Source organism: Myzus persicae, unplaced genomic scaffold (genome assembly GCF_001856785.1).
Source record: "Myzus persicae strain clone G006 unplaced genomic scaffold, MPER_G0061.0, whole genome shotgun sequence".
Taxonomy (NCBI): domain Eukaryota; kingdom Metazoa; phylum Arthropoda; class Insecta; order Hemiptera; family Aphididae; genus Myzus; species Myzus persicae.
In genome coordinates this window covers 324,081-346,109 of record NW_019101570.1, presented here as the reverse complement: position 1 = coordinate 346,109, position 22,029 = coordinate 324,081, and the positions used below count along the sequence as shown (strand labels likewise).

The 22,029-nt window shown below is 27.3% G+C and overlaps 2 protein-coding genes across 4 annotated transcripts in view; both read left to right on the top strand.

The window, feature by feature from the left end:
* LOC111029734 (gonadotropin-releasing hormone receptor-like) overlaps positions 1 to 9,097 on the top strand; it is an 89,437-nt gene extending 80,340 nt beyond the window's left edge. For 2 of the 3 annotated variants that reach the window (XM_022308869.1, XM_022308870.1), the window contains exon 8: positions 8,878 to 9,093. In XM_022308869.1, the coding sequence (XP_022164561.1) occupies positions 8,878 to 9,093 (216 nt within the window). Of the gene's footprint in view, positions 1 to 8,877 lie in introns of all 3 variants that reach the window. The other variant, XM_022308871.1, reaches the window with a different exon arrangement.
* Positions 9,098 to 13,193: 4,096 nt separating this feature from the next.
* Positions 13,194 to 17,466, top strand: LOC111029736 (odorant receptor 4-like). Its single transcript, XM_022308873.1, has 2 exons — positions 13,194 to 13,800; positions 16,093 to 17,466. The coding sequence occupies exons 1-2, from the start codon at positions 13,225 to 13,227 to the stop codon at positions 16,756 to 16,758; spliced, it is 1,242 nt and encodes a 413-aa protein (XP_022164565.1). The 5' UTR covers positions 13,194 to 13,224; the 3' UTR covers positions 16,759 to 17,466.
* The last annotated feature ends 4,563 nt before the right edge of the window (positions 17,467 to 22,029 follow it).

Here is a 22,029-nt window from a genome sequence, read left to right as displayed (position 1 = left end):
TACTGAAAATCGTGAAATACAGAAATATTTTATGAACATTCCAATTTGACATCGTGTAATTTTTTTCACAGTATGGACATTATTTTTAAATCAAACATTTAAAGCATATTATTATTATTTATTACTAGCTATCCTAACCAGCGTAAACCGTGCAAAAACTTGTGTTTTTATAAAAATATTTGTAAGACAAATTCATTGCTATGCTCGGAATCTAAAAATGTGCAATATGCCATATTTATACCAATTTTATTATAATAATAGTATAGGTAATATATAACCAATGTATAAATAAACAAGACAATATTTTTTTTTGGTGAACTGAAAAAAGATTTAGGTATAAGGTACCCTTTAGCTACCTACCTACTGTGGTTGAAAAAATAAGCTATAAACAACATCTAAATCTCAAGGATTATATTGATATAACTTCTATTGAAAACGGTCCAGTAGTTTTTGAGTCAATTGACTTCGGTTAATCCAAAACCCAATATTAGCTGTATAACCACCCCACTTCACCCGAACAAAATGAAAAAATATAAAATTTAGGGCTATATTGGTGTATCTTGGTTTTAATATACCTCAGTCCAGGAAACAAATAGGCTTTGATGTGCCTCGGCTTCTGGAACTAATTCAACCAAGACGGACGATTCCGCTGTAGTAGATCGAATATTGCACTTGGTATAAATCGAACGTGGTTCAAACTACTTTCTAAATTGTCTTGGTATCTCCAAGAACAATTTCAAATTTTCATAAAATCTATCAAGTAGTTTTTTAGTACCTATGGGCTGCCAGTATATAATTATACAAACAAACATTTAACTTTCATAATTTGTTTTAATAATAATAATAATAATATACATATATAATATAATATAAGTATTAATTTTATTTTTTTACGATTTATTTATTTGAGTCCACAATAAAGTCGACGATTTGATGCATGTTTTTGCCTCGTCTGCTCGAGTAACCAATTTTAACCATTTATATAGGTACGAAAAAAAATACTAATTTCTATTAACTATTTCTACTTTTTAGCTGTCCTGTCTGGCGTTGCCTGTGGCAGAGATTTGTTATTTTTTAATAAATATATTTATAAGAAAAAATGTACATATCTACTAATTATAATAGTGATATACCTAACACGTAACCAAACAATGCCAGTTCTATTATAATAAACAAAAAAATATTCTTTGCTCTATTTTACCTACCGAGATTTAGCGATTGAAAAGAAAGAACTATAAACACCCTACTGAAACCTTACCACACTATTGAAATCAATGCAATATAGTTTTTGAGTCTAATAACTTCGAATAAATCACGCGAGTTAAAAATATAATGACAAAATATTTAAATTATTTTAACCGATCAGTAACTATATTATAATATGTAACCTGTGGCAACCATGCATATACAAAAATCCCACGGAAAAAAGCCTTTTAGTTTTCCTCACGTTTTCTAGACAACTTCTCTAATTTTTTCCCTGTGAAAACCTCATTTGGACAATTAAGAATATATTTTTTTTTAATGAACCAAATCGGTCCAGCCGTTCTCAAGTGATGCAGTTACCAACGGTCAGTATTTAATTTTTATTAGATACATTTATGACATAAGTCAGTTAAGTTTTACTGAAAATAGTAATATTTAATATTTAAATATAAACTCTTATCAATTTACATTCAAAAACATCTTACTAAAAGAAAGAGGAAAGTTTATGTAAGTATAATAATTACTATATACAGTAATTTGTTTTGATTGAATTTATTGAATTTAAGCAGGAAAATGAGCTACAACAATGACTGTTACATTTCATCATGCCTTCTCAATGGTCGTGAACAACTAAAAGACTCTTAATCTCGTAATACAATTTAAACAGTTTATATTTTTTTTTTTTTTATTATTATCAACAATACGGGTTGAGCCTAATTTTAAATAATATAACACTAATTAAAATTTTAACTATAAATAACAACAATAACAATAAGTGACAATAACCAATCATATACTTAAATTAAAACGTGATTAACACAATAAAAGATACAACAAATTCTAAAAAAGTTATGGATCACTATTTGCATACGCATCATTCTAAGGATTGGCTGATTATCAGAATAATTGGCGTTGCATTTGCCATTTTGGAATAAAAAATGGATAAATTTGACAGATAGAAGAGTAAGGGACTTTGAAGTTAATCATGGAAAGCAAAACAGGAGAATCAATACAGCCATCCATTAGTAGGCGGAGAAATTTCAGGTTGAATTTGTATCAAATAGTTATCAATTATTAAACACCTGGGTACCTGGAATGTGTAGATTTTATTGTTTTTGATAAAAATTAGGTATATCTTATCGATATATAGATCACAATTCACAGTCCACCAGTCCACAGTTCAAGTATTTCAATTCTTTCAATTACCATTCGCTGTTAAATGTTGTAAATATGCAGCTTGTCGGTACACAGTATAAATTGTGTTGCAGCTAAACCAAATAACAGACAAAAATAATTAAATTTGCTTGAACCTGTTCAAGTTGTGTTAAGAGATTCCAAGTTGCTTGTATTAATGCGAGTGTCAATCCAAGCGATGTGCTTCTTTCAAATGCATAACATGAAATGTAATAGCTGCAGTTGTCATAACTCATAGTTATATTTAAAATACCTCAAACAAATACAAATTAAAACAAATAACTATCTACATAATATGTTGTAATCTTCTTATTTATTTTTTAAATGAGTATTTTTTTTATGTTTACTCGTATTTAATTCTAGCCGATCACGTGCACTCCGTTATACATAAAAAAAATCCAATCAAATAACGAATTAAACAAAGATTTAGTTAATTTGTTGTTTAATATTCGTATTCGTAATGGTGTTCGAAACGTATAAAAAAAAGCTGCCCTATAACCCGACATCACCTGGGAATAAAAATCAATCAACATAAAATATGGACATACGGTGATATATTGGTGTGTCTTTGTTTTAATGTACCTAAGGTTAAGAGCAATCTGGGATTCGATCAACCGATCTATTGCTTTCCGTTATAAGACAGCGAGACACATGATGGCTACATTGTAAATACCTATGTACACTCAAAATCAGTTTAACCATTTCGAAGATTGTTTCCGACAAATAGACAGACGCAGACGCTTGTGTGTTTCGTACATTTAATCACGTGCACGTTTAAATATCACAGCGTATAAAATATGAACACCTTATTCACTCACATTCAAGTACACTTTATTTGTGATTACTACGTAGTATAAATAAAATTAATAAATAAAATTTCAAATAATTGAAAAAGTCAATTTTCTAAAGCTTAGCTTTACTTTAAACCGTTCGAACGATGTATTTTGTCATATTGTTAGTAGAATGTAACTACGCACACATTTTAAGGCATGTCTACTCTGGAACATACGTCATATATTATTTACAGTAAGAAAAAAAGGTTTTTCCTCAATTAAGGTTAGTCACCTATATTTATACAGTTTCCGGGAAAAAATAAAAATTATATACGCAGCAATCATAATAACTATTTTATTTCTGTAACCAATGGCAACCATTATAATATAGGTAATATATAAACAAAAAATTATTCAATTTTTGTTAGCAGGAACCAAATTCATGTGGGATTTGACATTTAGGAGCTAAATTAAATGGTTAATATAGCCTAAGGCCATCCTCAATAGACTGGCTATCTAATAACTTACCTACCCAAAAATAATTGTTGAAATCGGACAATAGTTTCAGAAATATAGAATTCAGACAAACAAACTCTTCAGCTTTATTAATAGTGTATTGATAACTTAAATAATCATAAATATTTATAAATATTGTACAATTTAATCGGTATTAAATATTTAGAAATATTGAAATATCAAATAGACATTAAAATGTAATAGTTTTAAATGTATATTTATTAATTAAAAGAACTTTTTTATATTTGTATGAAATTATGTATAGTATTTAAACAAATAATATTAGTTAATATAGTGTAGGTACCTCCTAAAAAAAAATAAAAATGTGTTCAGAGAATGTTTTATTTTAGAAAATAAAAACCTGATTGTGAAAAAAATCACACTATGTAAAATTGGTGCCGAGACTGTTCCATTAAGTGTGAAAAAGCTTTACTAAATAACTTTACCGAGTAGCTACTACACATAAATACTTTTATCAAATTTGATTACTGTTCATTGACATAGTTTGTAAACATTCAGTAAGAAAATATATAGGTATAACTGAATTAATTAAGTTAAGTTAATTTAAGATTCTGAATGTATTGATTTTACAAGTGTGTTTTTTTTATTTATGTGTACACGATTTTTAGTAGAAAAATGATTTGATTATTCTGTAACTTTTATATTTTTTTTGGTAGGAAAGAGAACAATCTAATTGGTATGTACTTGTGGGAAATCAAATTTAATAATTACCGTAAATTTTCTCAATGATTGAGAAAAACGGGAAAGTTTTAAAAAAAAGCAGTTTTCGACAATAACGAATTTTTATTTTTATTTTATTCAAAACCGAATAACCGTAGATATTTTTTTAAGAAAGAAAAATTTGACATTTTCGTTGTTTTTTTGGTTTTTTACCACAAATATTGAGAACAATTTTTCGTTGTGAGTAAAAGTTTTAAAATGTATAACAGGTACCTCATAACTGAGTCATAAGTTAGTATTCAAGGTCTTTAAAAATATTTATGATATTATACAGAAGGGCATAGGCATAATTTTTTCTTATAGGCATTAGAAGTTCAAATATTTTGAAAAACCTCTCCCAAAACATCTTGAAAATAATCATCTCATTTTGTCAACACGTTTGTTGTATAACATTGACATATACAACTTGTATATAACACGTTTCGTGTATAAAATGACCAATTTCAAAACATTTAATACGAGGTTCCTCATGCTGGAACCTAAAAAAAGTAAATTACTCACAACAATTTTTTTTTTTAGATATTTTAAGTTCAAATTTAGATGAACTTAGATTTATATGCACGGAATAATGATTTTAGTTATTTTATTGTAATTTAAAAATATTTTTCGTGGGCATTTTAAATTGTACGTATATCCTAAATTCTTATATTTTATTTATACATGTACACTATGAAATTATCGTTTTCATTTGTATGCTATCTCCTATTTATACCATGAACCTATTCACACCGTTCTAAACAGTTTTGTGATATTGACTTAATAATTGATAACACTAATAAATTATAATATGTATACTTTATAATAATTAAATGTTAATAACATTGTACATGCATTTACAGATTACGTTTTTTAGTAAAAAAAAGAAAAGTACCTAACTATTAGCTTTAAACTTATCTTTCATGCGTTTCTATGCTAACTGAACTAAACAAATACAAAAATAATAGTTATGATGTACCAGCATTGTCGTTTTGTACCGTATTACTCTATTACAGTATGGTATATTATTCTTTAAATTATAAGTATTATGTTAAACTTAAACTATTATTTTTTCGTGCATTTTATTGCCATGGAAATCTAACTTGTTGCTTTATTCCTACATGAGGTTTTAATAGCTAGCTAAATTAACAATTTTAGATCTTTTTGTATATGAATATTCAAACTCTTAAGACTTAATAAAGCATTATTAATAAAGGGTTTGAATTTGAACACGTACGTTATAGAAGTCCTAAATTAGCATTAAAATAGGGTACTAATAAAATATGCATTGTATAATTGATAATACTTAAATATTGAAGCATATACCTAGGTACCTACCTTTTTTTTTTTAAACACAAAATAACTAAAACAGTAGTTATATTTTTAAGTGATTGCTACATATTATTTATTTATTATTGTTTTTTATTAAATTAAGTACCAAATTTGAAGTATATTTTTATTTTCGGTCATTTAATTGTAGATCAAAAATAAATCATCATTTAAATATAACTTATGTGTTAGAAATGAAATCATCAAAAATAATGTTATTTTTGTTTAATTTTTTTTTAAGAAAAGGTTGTTATAAATGCAAAATATAAAATATTATGCTCAAAAACCGACAAAGAGGTAGAATTTTCATTAAAAAAATAAATACAATATAATAATATTCAAATATGCAGAAATATGGGAAATAAAAATAGTATTTTTAATCTCCAGAAAGTGTAACGTATTTTTATCTTTAGGTACTATTATAATATTATATTCTACCTACTCTTCAAAAAATATGCAAAATTCTATATTTTAATAATTAGTGATGAAGACTATTGTGTTGAAATTTTTTTATAAACATCATATTATGACTTTTCACTTTTGTATCAACTTAAAAAAAATCATAATATCAATAAATGCATCCATGTGAAATATGCAATGGCCAATGGCCATTATAGGTACTTATTAAAATATATTTTAATCCATACAATCAATATGAATATATAACTTAATTATGTTTTTGTTTGAGTTTGCTAAAGTAGTTATTACTTATTTGCTTAACACATATATCGGATTTTTTCTGCAGTACAATAGTTCCTCAAAATATACATAATGTTAATAAATATTTAAATAGTACAACGGTTCAACGCAATATCCATAGCAATAATGTCAATGGTTACGTTATAAATAAAACAAATATGGATGTTTCATGTGTGTTTATTCAATATATTTGCCATTTAATTTAATGACACATTTAACACGATATCGTTACTATACAGATCCATAATATAATAAAATAAATATAAACCCATGCGGCATTACACTATGAATTTAAAATATGATCCCTATGCCCGGAATTATTAAATGTGTTGGAACATTTTATTTAATTTTTTTCGTTGTTATAGGAAACTTTGTGGAAATGTATATGATGGCTATTCAGCATTCGGCAATTCTGCTGTAACTCGACTAGTCAAATATGTTTGAGTTGTCCATACACAGTACATACTATTATAATACTTACTTATAAATTATAATATTCTTACCCAAATAAAAATGTTGTGTAGGCACTGCATAATATACCACATATGGATGATATTGTTATTTTTTAAATTGTTATTTCTATTATCGTAGCCTTTTATAGCATTGATTTGTGAACATAAAATCACGTGATTTTCTATTTTATGTAAGACTTACATTGTAAGTAGGTAATAATTTTTTTTTTTAAATTAAATTTAGAGTAATGCATATTATAAATTTAAAAATACCTCAAACCGCTGTTTAAAATATAATTAAATTGGAAAAATAACCTTTTTTGTACCCATAAAAATTGTGATTAACTGTAATAATAATAACATTTTAGTGCAGCCCACAATACAAATTGAATTACATTTAGTAATTTAAAATGAAATGTATAATTATTTATTATTTTTATTTATTTATTATTTTTTATTATTTTATTTTTTAAAAAAAATAGAACAAAATAAAAAGGTACCTAATTATGAAGTTAAGAAAAAAAATAACATTGATATACTAATTATTAATAACTGTTATTGATAATCAACTGAACATAATTTAATATTACTTAAGGACTAATACCCAACGAACACAAAATACTACCAGTTGTATTTAATCCTTTCCACTAATCATCACCATAAGTCATCATTTTTACCATACATTTTCTTAACTATTTTTATTCTGAGAGAACTCCAAAGACTCAATTCTTTGTGTATATTAGCACCAGTAGCATAATTTGTGGGGGAGGGGGCAAGGTGGGAATTGCCCATATCCGATTTTAAAAGCAGTCCGAAATGCTGGTGCTTGGTTATTTGCGATTAACCTTAATTATATTTTACTAGCGCAAAAACATTCCCATTTTTAGAACATTTTGAAAAAATATTATTCCTATTGTGTACTAAGAAATTATTGTCAACATTAAAAAAAAACACTTTTATTAGTTATTAGTTTAAAGGAATTTTTTATCATTATTTAATTATTATGATACAGAATACGTGTATGTACTTATAATTATAAAAGTTTAAAGTATTATTTATGAGAATAAGTTTTGTGTCACAACTATATTTACCACGGATAATGAGCCATGGAAGGGAGGGCAAGCCGGCCCTTTGACTGCCTTAAATCTGCCACTATCCCACATAAGTAAAAAATACCTAATTTTCTTTACATATCGATTTGGTTTTTTTTCAGCCTTTTTTTTATACCGAAAATATTCTAGTACTAGTCCACGGTAATTTATTTGATAGGGTTTTACTTCACTACCGTATTTGTGTCAGTTTCTTGTACAAAGTAGACTGTATATACTTGCAAGTATTTAATAATGGATCCTACATTTAAAAATTAGCTGTACAACTATTTTACAAGTATTTTGAAATGTTGACTACTATACCAGTTGGAGTAACTCGCTATGATAATTAATAAGTATATACTACAAACGACACTAAACCAACATAACTGTTTTCAACTATAATAACATTGTTGTTATAATATTATGACTAAGAAATACGAAGATACCATGTGTATTATACTCGGAGAGATAAAAATAAAATGTACTACATTGTCTAAAATATTAAATAGTACGATAGGTAGTCTTATGTGGAAATCTAGAAGTATTTATATACATTATATTATATATATTTATACCAGTTATGGCACCAGTAAACCGCATATTGGGAGAATAATTGAGTTCGTTTTTAAAGTAAGGTAATGTTACCTACATAATTTAAACTTTAATTAACTTACGTTTTATACAGATAATATATTATGCACTTTGCTCCATATTCCATTGCCCTAGTAATAATGATACTATAATATTTAAGTAAGACAAACTCCGAAAAAAAATTATTATTTATTACCTTATTGTGTGCTTATGATTTTAAAACACAAATTACGTTCAATAGCTTTAAAATATAAAACAAAAATAATATTAAATGCAAAAGTTAAACGTCTATGTGATTATTTACGTTTACAGGGTGTTGGGGAATCTGTAGCTTCGGTGAGAGTGGTCACGTGGCACAAACTGACGGTGCGATCAAAAGCGAATCGAAAATCGACAATTGGCAACAAAACGGTATTGTTTAAATCTGCTCAGAACGGTAATACGAACGAAGACATTCTGGCCAACGAGAACGTCACAGTTACTACGACGTTGTGCAACGACAATGATGTTAACGACAAGAATACTTAAAGACGAAATAGTGACAAGACACATGAGTTGTAATTATTCTTTTCAAAAGTCCAGTTTGTATTTATATGCATGTACATGATAATACAGTACAATCTGTGAATTGACTACGATTCAAAAACTTTTGATCATAGATATCATATTATTATCCCGTAAAAGTCGAAAGAAAAATAAATAAATAAACTTTTTGTGTGAATGTCTGGTCGTATATAATGTTTACAGTTATTATATTATTATGAATCATATTATACTATAATATTTATTAACTTTGACTTTTGAGTTTATATAAACACAATACCTACTAATTATATACATAATTTATACATTTTTCTCATAATATAGTTGGTATAAATATAGGTTATGGCGTTATGCTACTTAAAGTCTCCTACATATACTTTTTTGGATTAATTTTAATACGAGTAAAAGGTATAATGTTCTTGACACGATATTGATTTTTGTGTTTTAATATTTTGTTACAAAATCATTGAAGTTGTAAAAACGATTCTTTTTCTTTTTTTTGTTTGAATGTAAAATAAATTAATATAATATGTTAAATAAGTAATTTATATTTAATCTCCACGAGATGGTTCAAATTTAAATAATGTTGGTGTTATTTTTTATGATCAATGATCATTATACATATACAAAACAGTTGAATGTAAATTTCAATATATTTTATTGTTAAATACAGTTAAAATTCAAATAGTGTAAGTAAACTTGAAAATGACTTACAATATTACAAAGAGTTAGTATTATGATAACGTGTTTGGTACAGTGATGATGTATTTTATGTAGACTCCCATTTATATATTGTTCAGTAGTTATAAACTAGGAAATGCGAATATGTAGGTTTTACAATAATTATGCAGATACTAATACGATATAATATATGATATGTGTATCTACTGTTAGTTAGCTAAATACCATTAAATGTAATTATCTTAGATTTATTTGATTGTTAAATTAAGGATTATAATATTTAAATTGAAAATTATGGAAAATAAATTCACAAAAATGATTGGTATGAAATATTTTAGTTGTATCTATTTACTTATATTTATGTAATAAACATTGCATAACGGCAATAAAACGTAATAATATCATGAATAAAAACCACCTGAGTTATTCGAGATGAAATTTAATGCTTTCATTGTACTTACTCATATGATTATTAAATTTGTTTTCGGTACACAAAACTTGGAAAGTAAACATTTTGCCGGTGGTGAAAAAAAGTTTTCGATAATTTGTATTTGTTCAAATTAATAATTTACGTATAATATTATGTCCTTGAGGCATTGACACAGATCGTGTCGCATGTTTATATGGGTCTTATTATTTATAGTAAGTGTAAGAATACAGTTTGAGTTGAGACACATCAAATATTCGACCCAAACGATTTTCTACGTAATAATTTACAAGATATGTGTGTAATACAATACAAACGTTAAAAGACAAACAGCTAAGACAAATAATATTTTCGGGTATTATATATTATAATATCTACACGAGGAATATTTATGAACGACTATTATAGTCGATATAGTATAACATGGACTTATGATTATTTAATATTATTACAAACAGAAAATATGTATGATATTATATAGGTAACTCACGATGTCCCGGAACTCAATAGGTGTTCAGACATACGTGTACATGGTCAAATAACTATATCTACAATCGTTTCGTCGGCAGTGCGATTCGTAAAAGGTGGGTACTATTTACATACTTGTAAAGTAAGTATTTAAATACAATTTTTGTGCTTCAGAATAGAGTTTTTAAAAACAGTATTGGAATGTACTTGGTTTTGAAACTACACCTCATTTTTACATTTGAAACTAAGTAAGATAATATACTAGAGCTAGGTTTAAAATCTTAAGATTTTTATAGTAGAAAGGCAATCGAAACTAAGCATACATAAAAAACATACGACCTATGCAACTGATGGTCGAATCAAATATATATGTGTATATGCTAAATCCTTTGGGGAATGTCTATTGATATTTGATACTATGTCTCAACTCAATTTAAAAAAATATATTCATAAACTGGGAAAAAAACCTTTCTCTACATATTCTGGTGTTGAAGAAATGTCGTGGGCCAGTATGTAAGAAAAATTATTTTTGAAAGGTAATCTTGCCTATTTGAAATACATCTCAAAAGTATTTTTTTTTATAAAATATTACATATTATTATGAATCAATTGCATCAGTGTTAGTCGAATTGAATTCAGTAGGAAACATTTTTGATAATAGCATGGTATATTTAAATTAAGAAAAAAATACTCATGTGAAAACCTCTTTGAGTCATATAATCTAAACTAATTTGATATCAATTATTTTTTTTTATTAATTTTATTAAAAAGGGGAAATTTTGAGGTAACTTTTAAAATTCAAATCGGAACTTATATTTTTGAAATATGGTTCATATAGGATTTATTTTTTAATGCATTTTAACGTATCATTCGATATTCATAACTATGGGCCAATAATTAAAGAAGCTTTTTACATTTAAATGTTGTATTTATTTTGTAAAATACCATCAATAAATAATAATAATTATAATAATGTACGTTTGTGCTTCTGTTATACGCCGATGCATAGTTGATATCCTTAATTATCTGAAAACTATTTAACGAACAATTTATTGTAGTAAAAAACGTGTGTTTGGTATCTCAATTTAATTTTATGTTACATAGGTAAAATCACATGATCGTTTTGATAGTACAAAAAAAAAATACATTAAATAATACACCTACCTATAATATTATGTTTATAGTATATTGCATTATTTATAATTAGGGCTCGGAAGTTGTAGGAGCTAAAAATGGCAAAATATGCACGAAAAAATTGCAAAATATGCATTAAAAATATTAAATATACAAAAAAAATTTAGTGAATATGCGAAAAAATTATTCTAAATTCCAAAAATAAAATACACCAGATGTTGCTAATAAATTAATAATAATATACATAAAAACTATTTATAACCGGAAGACATATTATATCTATATAAAACTGCCAAACTTCAATCGGGTACAATCATCGACAGTAACGATAAACGAAGAAACAATAAATTTATATTTACGATAAGATACTCCAAATAAGTATTTCGGCATGCTAGGTACTAAATGCGTTATTAACTTTGTAATTGTTTATGGGGATGACAATATTACACCATTGATGATAATTTTGAGTTTTATATTTAATATAAATTCAAATGTACAGGTTAAGAAAGAAAAAAATCAATTTTTTTATAAAAATATGAAATATGTATAATATGCGTATAAAAGAAAAGAAATGTGCACTTTTTTAGCTAAAATTGGCAAAATAAGCAAGTATGCATTTTTAATTTTCAATTTTTGAACTCACAATTGTATACTTCAGATTTCTAGTTAGGTCTGCTATAAACTGAGAGCATACAGAGCAATGTGAAATTCCTACAACTTCCTAGTCCTATTTATGATCAATGCTATTATTGGAACTGTTTTTATCTACTCAATGATTGTATACAATATTTATTATTTACAATAGAAAATTATAAATCATACAGTAGATAAATAGGCAATAGCTAATTATACCAAATTGCTGCATAAACTACTTTATCCAGCATACAATAATTTTAAATGTATATAAATAGGTTAGGTACCTATATTTTTTAACTAATGTAGATACCTAAAAATAATAACATATTAACATAAATACTTTTATATTTTGTTTGAATCAACTTAATATGAGATATACCATTTTTAAACACTGCAAAATTACAACATTGATTTCAAAAACTTGTATAAACTTGTATGATTAAACTCCGCATTCAACATAATGCCAAATGATACATATAAAATCAAACAGATTTTGAAAGATCATCCTTTTTCACAGCATCAAGGTGACTTGAAAGCTTTAAACACAAACAAAGACACATAAAAAAAATGAGCAAATATATATATACACTATAATAAGAAAATGTTGACTGAATTTATTGAAAAATGTATTTTATTATTATTTGTATTATCAATTTTTCCTTTTTTGAATAATTGTACCTATTGCTCCAAAGTCTTTGAACAAAAAAAAACAATATAACATCAAGGGTAAAGGTGCCTATAAAGCTGTATATCATCATTTTCTTTATTGTATGTCATCTAGCCGGCCGTTTGTTAGCGTGATAGACGTGATGCAGAAGTCCGAGCGTTTCATTCTGACGCCATTCCAAAAGTTTTGCATCAGATGGAGCGTGCTTTTCGACTCGTCCTCGGACCGTCTGTCTAGAACCGAAACGGTGCTCAGGTCCGTTCAGTTTTCGACAATCATGATCACGTCGGGGATGACCATGACTTCGGTGTTGATCGCGGACAACAAAAAAGCGCTCGAGTCGTTTACGTACTTCGTGATATGCGTGTTCATGTTGGCCATCATCACGTTGGCCATCCGGACGAAACGTTTCAACCGGACCATGCTGCTGATGGTCGAAGACGAATTCCCTAGCTACAATAGGCCCATGCCGGATGCACTCAAGCGGAAGATAACGGACATACGCACGTCTTACGGAGACTTCACGATGAAAGTAATCGTCTCGTATCTAACACTGGTCTTGTTCGAGATACCAGCCACGGGGATGGTGCCACTAGCAGCTGCCACTCTTACCGAAGTCAAGTTGGGTTCACAGAGCACACAAATGGTGGTCCTGTGGTTTCCGGCCGACACTAGTCAGGTAAATCTATACAATAAAAAAATTGTTATTGATTTCATGGACAGTATTTGTGTTTATTGTTTATCGTTTCGTATGAATCATGACATAACTAAATTAGTAAGTTATGTCATGGTATGAATGAGACATACTTATAATTTTTCTTTTTAAGTTGAACTAAAGCCCGGTAACTATGGCCATTAGCGGTTTGGGGCACGGTTGGTTTGGAACACTTATTGTACACGTGGCAAGGATTTTGTTGCTAAAAATCATGGGTGGTTACCCATCTGGGAGCTAGCAACCCCGGTCAGTATGTACACTCAGAGCGAATACACAACTGAGTGTAGGCACCGCTTCACACCGTGCTACACTTATAATTTATTATTACCTATATATCTATGTTAAATAACATTTTATTTAGGTTAAAATAAATCATTTTTATTTCGATGAAGATAAACCAATTATATATTGATGTGTATAGATAAATATAATACATTTGTAGGTATTTGTATCAAGATCCCTAAAGTTAATTAAATTGCATTTTGTTTTATCAACTAATTACTTAGGTTTTTCTATGCTTGACATCTAATCAGTTTACATAGTATCTGAAGTCTGAATTTTATGATTTATGAGTTCATGACATGTGCATATTATAATGTTTAAAAATGTATTTAGCTACCTATTTGATTAGAAATAAGTACATTGTTCCAAAAACAGTTCTCTAGTTTGTTATGCTTTTATATTATAATTGTCAAATTTTACATAATAATTATTTTTTCATTTTGTGTTAAAATCCAACGGAATATATTTATCAGTTTTCAAGAAATTGTAATTAATTCATTATTTTTCTTGACTGGTATATCTTATTAAAACATAAATGCACCTAGCATTATTCATAATATATTTATGAGGTCATTTAAAATATCTATTGTACCAAAACTTCAACATTTTTAAATTTCATACCAAACTTGAGATCAAACCTAAAATATAAAACAGTAAATAAGCTTTTACGTATATACAATATACATATATAATTGCATTGTTATAGGGATTTGGGTAAACAAAGACAAAACTTTTAACATTTTCCAGGTAGGTATGATACAAATGCTTTTTGTTGGGTACCCGGTACTTGGGTATAATATTTTTATATTATTCACAGTAGCATTAATTCTTGGTAAATAAAGAACAATAAATATTTTTTCGTGCATAATCCTAAATCGTTAATGCAATTTCAATATAATTTCAATTGTAAATTACAATATTTTCCTTCGTCTCCAACCATGAATTTACAAATATATACTTGTTTTTTTATTATTAAATTTGTATCTGTCATCGTTTTTTAGAAAAGTAAAAATGCTTCAATTTCCAACTTTTAGAATTATTTTCGGTAGGATATTGGACATTTGGACTTAATTACTGATTTTGGGGCAGGAAAAATAAACCAGTAAACAATAATTCATAAAGTAAAAACCGTATGGACCTGATATTTTCACCAAACATATGTAATGTAATTTTCTGGAAATTAAAATATTTTCGTCTTTTTGAGATATTTATAAATACTTAAAATTTAATACTTTTATTAGTATTTTTAGATTCATGTTGATTCAATTTTTTTCTAAATCAAAATGATAGAAAATTGGTGCACTGCAAGATTATTATAAATTTAACCTACAGCAATTAAAAATGTTTATTGTAAGACACATTTATTTTTTATGAGCTTTTGAAAATCAAATTTTGATGTAATTGTCTAATTGATTATATTTATCCATTGTTGTATTTCATAAAATATTAACCGTATAAATTTGAAACATTCCACTATTGCTTAATTCATCATATTCTATACACGATACAATTTTCTTTTAATACGGTTTTATACAATTTTGTTTCAAACAAGACAATTGTTTTTATTTAAATTAATCTTCTAAAGTAATACATTTTTGAAATAAAATGGGAGTTCAAAGCCCTCACAAATGATTTTATAGTTTTTCTCAACTATTTAAAACTATTCTTAAATAAGGTTAGAAGTTCTTTGTTTTTGCTGCAGCTGTTGAGAATTTATTTTAAACAGTATAATTGAAAATATATATTTTTAATACATATCAGATAGTATATAATTTTGCAAAATAAAAAGTACACATATTTCATCATTGTTCTTTTATTTTTAATGGTAATTAAATTTAATAGCAGTTAAATTCTCGGACTAGTGACTACGGTCATAACAGCTGACTGATGAGGGTGCAATATTTCTATAAAATACCTATTCCAATAGTATAATCGATTTTTCATGTACCATTCATTATTATTACGTATTTGCAGGTCGGGATGTATGCGCTTTCTTATGTGATACAGTTCTTAATCGTTGTGACCGTAAAGTTCATCATAACCGGCATCATGTGTTCGTTTTCGTTCTTCGTCAATCAAATGATATCTGAGTTCCAGATACTATCCGCCTACATCGAGCACGCCGTCGAGATCGTCGAGTTCGACCAGTCTGTGGACAAGACCACCGAGCAGAAGCTGTTGGAGCACGTGAAGAGCTGCACGATGCTTCACGACCGGCTGATTCACTTCAAGGACCAACTGAACGAGAGCTACGGTTACATTATCCTGCTGGAGCTCATGTTCAGCACTCTCTACTTCTGCCTGTCGGCGTTCAACATGATATTCGTGGGCAACCGGTTCGTCATGGTCAAAGGTCTGCTGACGCTCTCCAACTACTTAGCCGAACTGTTCATATTCTGCATGTACGGCAGCATGGTAGAAGACGCTCACATGGGCCTGCTCAGGGCTTCGTACTCGGCACAGTGGTACGCACAGCCCGTGCGCTTCCGCCAGTCACTGATGATGGTCATGTCCAGGACGCAGACCCCGTTACAGCTGACTGTCGGCAAGGTGTTTATAGCCAACCTGCCACTCTTCCTGTCCGTACTCAAAGTCTCCTATTCGGGCGTCAATGCGCTCAGGGCGGCTAACGCCAAGTAGTGTCATTGGTTATACTATTTCGGATATACTATCATCTCCCCCTCCCCACACACATAGTTTTTGGATGAAAATCAATTTTAAATTGTTTTTTCTATCTTCACATGCCTACACTATACTTTACACATTAGGACACTGTTCGTTAGATTCCCGATTCAATAATCTTAGCTAGTACGCGTGGCGATAGTTGGTGTTTTCAATGAGGAAAATTATAGTGTTAAAATCATTATTTACGGTTCAAGACCCCCATAAAATGGGAATGGCATGAACACATCATAATATGCAATAATACCGCAGCGTGTGTACATATACCCTTTTTTTGAAACATCGGTATAAAATGACGATGAATATCAAATATTTAACAACGACTAAAAATACAAACGAATTGCAAAAAAAATATTTAGTGAGGAAGAAGTTTAAATATTAAATAATTTTTGTATTTTTTCTAACCCAGGGAAAAGTCGTTGAACTTATCAGTTGTAAAATTAAATTGTCCATAGTAATTATCTTAGTGTTATGCAGTGTGCGGGTATTTTGAGTAAGAACTATTAGGTTTCGATGATTTTATTTTGTTTGGATATTCGTCAAGGGTATATTATATTTTGGTAAATATTGTATTGAATATATCTGTAACCGGATGTAGATGGCATCGATGTATATTATTAAACATATTGTGTTACTGCACTATTGTGAATATCATATTGTATTTACGCGTGGGCTGAAATGAACAAAATTATTGAGAATTACAATTATTTGTATTTTTTTTTTTTTTGTCAATGTTTTTAATATAATATAATTTTATACATATTGTGCAACATACTTGTAATTTGATACTATAATATAGTAGTAAATATATATACTTATACAGTTATATCTCATACTACATTTTGAAAATAAAATAAATTCAATGAAATTCAATAAGACGATTTAGCTGTATAATATTTGTATAATGATAATCAGTAATGAACATCAGAGCAAGATGGTTGTATACATGTTATACGTTTTTGGGGTTGTAAATAAAGTATTATACAATAATAGAATAATATTCTAATCCAACACCATAACAATTACACAACACCTGTACTTATTTTTTTCTGTGATCCTTAAATTAAATTAAAATTATTCATTCCCGTAATTTATTCTCTTTAATAATTTTATTTAGATGAGACAATAATCTATATTCTATAGAGTATAGGATATATCTACATGCCTACTACATATTATACATTATTTATACTTAAAAAAAAGGTTAACATTATCAAATTACATTGTAAAATAATGAATAATGAATTCATGGATGTCCCTATAAGTAAAATTTAAAAATTAAAAGAATTAAATGATAATAAACAGGATAATATTATTTATAACTTTCTGTAGACTACTAGATAAATTATCTGTAAACTGAATATGTTCAAGAAGTGTTTTTCATGGTTGTAAGTAAGTGAAGGGACCTTCCTGAAGATGCTTCGAACTGATTTTTCTACAACAAATTTGCTAATATCAATGAATAAAAAATAAGAACATTATTGAAAGTTAAAGACAAATACATATTATATAATATGCTTTCGGTCGCAACGAGCAGACGTGAAAACATCAATATATTATTTAATCTTCTTAGAAGTTAAGAACCCTTTTGTAAAATAAAAGTTTTACATTACCTATTAATTATTGTACCACCACGAACTTTTAAAAAAGCACTTAGAACAATGCTATTTAACCATACAATGGCCTTAAATTCGCAATTCGCAAAGTCGTAATAATAAATTAGGATAAGTTTTTTACTTGTTTATGTTTTCAGTAAAAGAGTATCCAAACGGAGACTTCAAGCTACCGAAGTGTACTTTTAAACAATATAACAGTAATAACCAGTATGTAGGTATATTATGTAAAAATAAAATATTGGTACAAATATCGTCATGAGTATTATTTATTAAATAGATCTATCTTGGTATTTCATCAAAAATCTATTATTTCGCATTGTTTTTATTGGGAAGTTTCTGGTATTGACTCTATCCAATATATTATATATAAATTAACATTCACTTACATAATATTAGATTAAAAAATAATTATGCTTTTGCATAAATTGAATAAATTCATGTGGACATTTTTAATATATCTCTATATAAGTCTTGACTTTCGTATTATTTAGATATAAATAGTAGTCATTTTTCTTGTATAGAGATATTATATCTTTTTTGTGTCATAAATACAATAATGAGCCAACAAATAATAAATGTTAACAAATATTCATCTTTTATACCGATGGCAAGTTTGAAATAGATTACCTAAGCAGTTTATTTCAGTTCAGTGACTTGGATAATGCCATTAATTTTGTAAGGCAACAAACATTAAATAATACACAACATTATCGGCTTCAGTAACCCTTAATAGATTTTTTTTTACCTTTCAGTATATCTCAACAATAATAAAATTAAGGTTTTTAACTACAAAATTTTTTTTTCTATTATTAAATTATATTTATTTACAATTAATATTAAGTACCAAGTACAATAAGTAAATTTGAACAGAGGAGAAAACAAATTACATTGGGTTCACATGATCAAAATATTCGTTTACTATAAACGTACACTATAAATATAGATGATATTATACTTCAAGCATTGTTTTTTTTTATTTTAATAACATTGAGTATAAATTATGATTAAATTAAAAAAGGTCCCTAGACCATTTTCTTTTCATTCGACAGGTTGTATGAGATAGGTCAACAGAGGATAAATTGTATATGACATGATTTGAATAATTATGAAGTTTTCTACGGACTCGTTTATTGAATTAATTTCCTTCATTAGGAGTGATCATTACGGAGGGTTAAATTACTACCATTATTATTATGGTTATTGTTATGGAGGACATTAACTGGAAAGATGGTATAATTGTTATACTATATTTTGTGGATGCTCAAATTTGGACTCATAAAGAAACTAAATAGAAAATGAGTAATTAGTATATTAATATTTTTTTTCGCAGCGATATTTAAAATTTTAACAGGGGACGTAATTGATGAATTGTATGATTTAATTTAATTTTAATGTTAGTTACCCATGTGATACGTCTATCTAGATGCTTCCAAAGATATTATTCGGACTGTTCAGTTGAAATGTGTGCGTTATTGATTTAAACCAGAGAGTAGTCGCGGGGGTGGCCGCAGTGTTAATGTTAAGTGATAGGATTTGGGCTCATTCATTTTACTCTCTATTTTAAGAATTAAGATTGAAGTCGGTTAAAATTACTTAAGGTTTGAAAAGATGCTGTTCCAGGATTTGGATCATAGGAAATCATCTATAACATCTATGGCAGTATTATCAGTAAAAAACCGTTCAAGGTTAGTTTATTATTATAAAATATTTTATTATGTCATTATTTCTTGAAGTCACGTTATACAATAATATACTTGATCCAGGGATTTCTTTATAGTTATTTATTTATGAGAGGAGCAATTTTAATTTTTTTATTTTTAGGGTGGCGTGGACTAAAAAAGTTTGGGAACCGCTGATTTAAAATTTAGCGTAAATTAAAAATGCTCAAAACTCACATAAAATTGAACTATAGTAAAATCCAACATAGGAACACAGATAATGCTCTAACCATCAAGTTTTATAATAAGTTGTTTTACTCAAATGTTTAAACTAAAGGAATTAAACGAGATCTGCTGAGCTTAAATTTGGTATGTAATATTTTTGTAAGACGGAGACAACACATGTGATTGTTCAATTATTGAACTGAAAAAATAATATCGGTGATGGTATCTAGATACAAATAATAAAAATATTTTTCAATATTGTGAAGTTTATACTGACATTTTAGTTATGAACTATAAATCATTGTATCATATTATTTTTTTTTAGAAAACAATAAATATGTATTTATAACTCAACAATGAATTTGTTTTCTATAAAACATATAAAATATATGCATTTAAAATTGTTGATTCTAAAACACTTCATTGTATATACAATGGATGTTTAGTTTGGTATATTATAAATCTAAATTCTAAATCATATAGAAAAATATGATACTCATTCTAGTGCCCAAAACTTCTGAGTCTATCGTGACATTATATAGTTATAACTTAATAAGTTATGACAATACAGTTCACGAATTTTGGAGTAATGGAGACATGGAGTTATGGTATTGATGCGTTTTTAAAAAGTTGCTATTGTTTTTTATTTGAAAGATTAATTTTGAAATTTAATAATCTTGTTTATTATAAAAATTTAATGTAATCTATTTTTCTAAGGATTTATTATTTACATTTTATACAAAATTCGGTGATTATACCGTTGGAGTTATATTGAAATGATTTTTTATCTAATATCTGTATGGTATCTATACCTATTACTATTACGAACCAATGTAATATCCAATTCAATAATGTAGGTTCATTAATTGGAATGTATTATAAATATATTATACTATGATATAATACAAATAACTAACCTAGAAATTAAAATGGCGTTGGAACTTGAATTAAAGCTGTACTGATTAGCTACAATTTTAATCATTTCGTAAGTTGTTATAAAAGTATTTAAAAAATATTAAAGGTAAATTCAAAATTGGCACATTTTTGTATAAGCATTGGAATTTAAATTTTGACAAAATTCAAGAATATTTGCAAATTATTTTGTAGTTAAACATTTATTAAACGTTCAACTTGTATAACTAAGGCACGAAAATTGAATACAAGGTTACCATAACTCATAAGTATGGTACATTGGACCCAAAAAATCTAAAATAAACAAATAATTTTTCATTGATATTCTAATAGTTAGAATTCGGACTAAATTATATGTTTGACATTTTTAAACAAGAATAACGAATTTACTTATTTGTTTGTAATTTAAAAATATTATTGGTGGGTACCTACTTGAAACTTTTGAACAATATTATTATATTGTGTACAAAAAATGATATTTTCGAGTACCTACAATGTTTTCTGAAAAAATTAATTCAACCAAGAATTACTGTATTACGACTGATGACTAATGGTAAAGCAAATTACTTAAATAGCTAAAATACTAAAATATACTTAGTAATAAAGGGCTGACAAACCGTTTTTGCTCAGAATCATTTTTTAAATAAATTTTTTTGTATACAATGGTCTTATATAGTCATTACAGAATTCAAATTAAATGCATTTATTGCTTTGATTCATTAGAAACTTAATGTACAGCAGAGTGTTAACCACTTCCAACCTTTTTGATAATGAAACTTAAACATAAAATGAATAATCAATATTTACCCAATTATTGG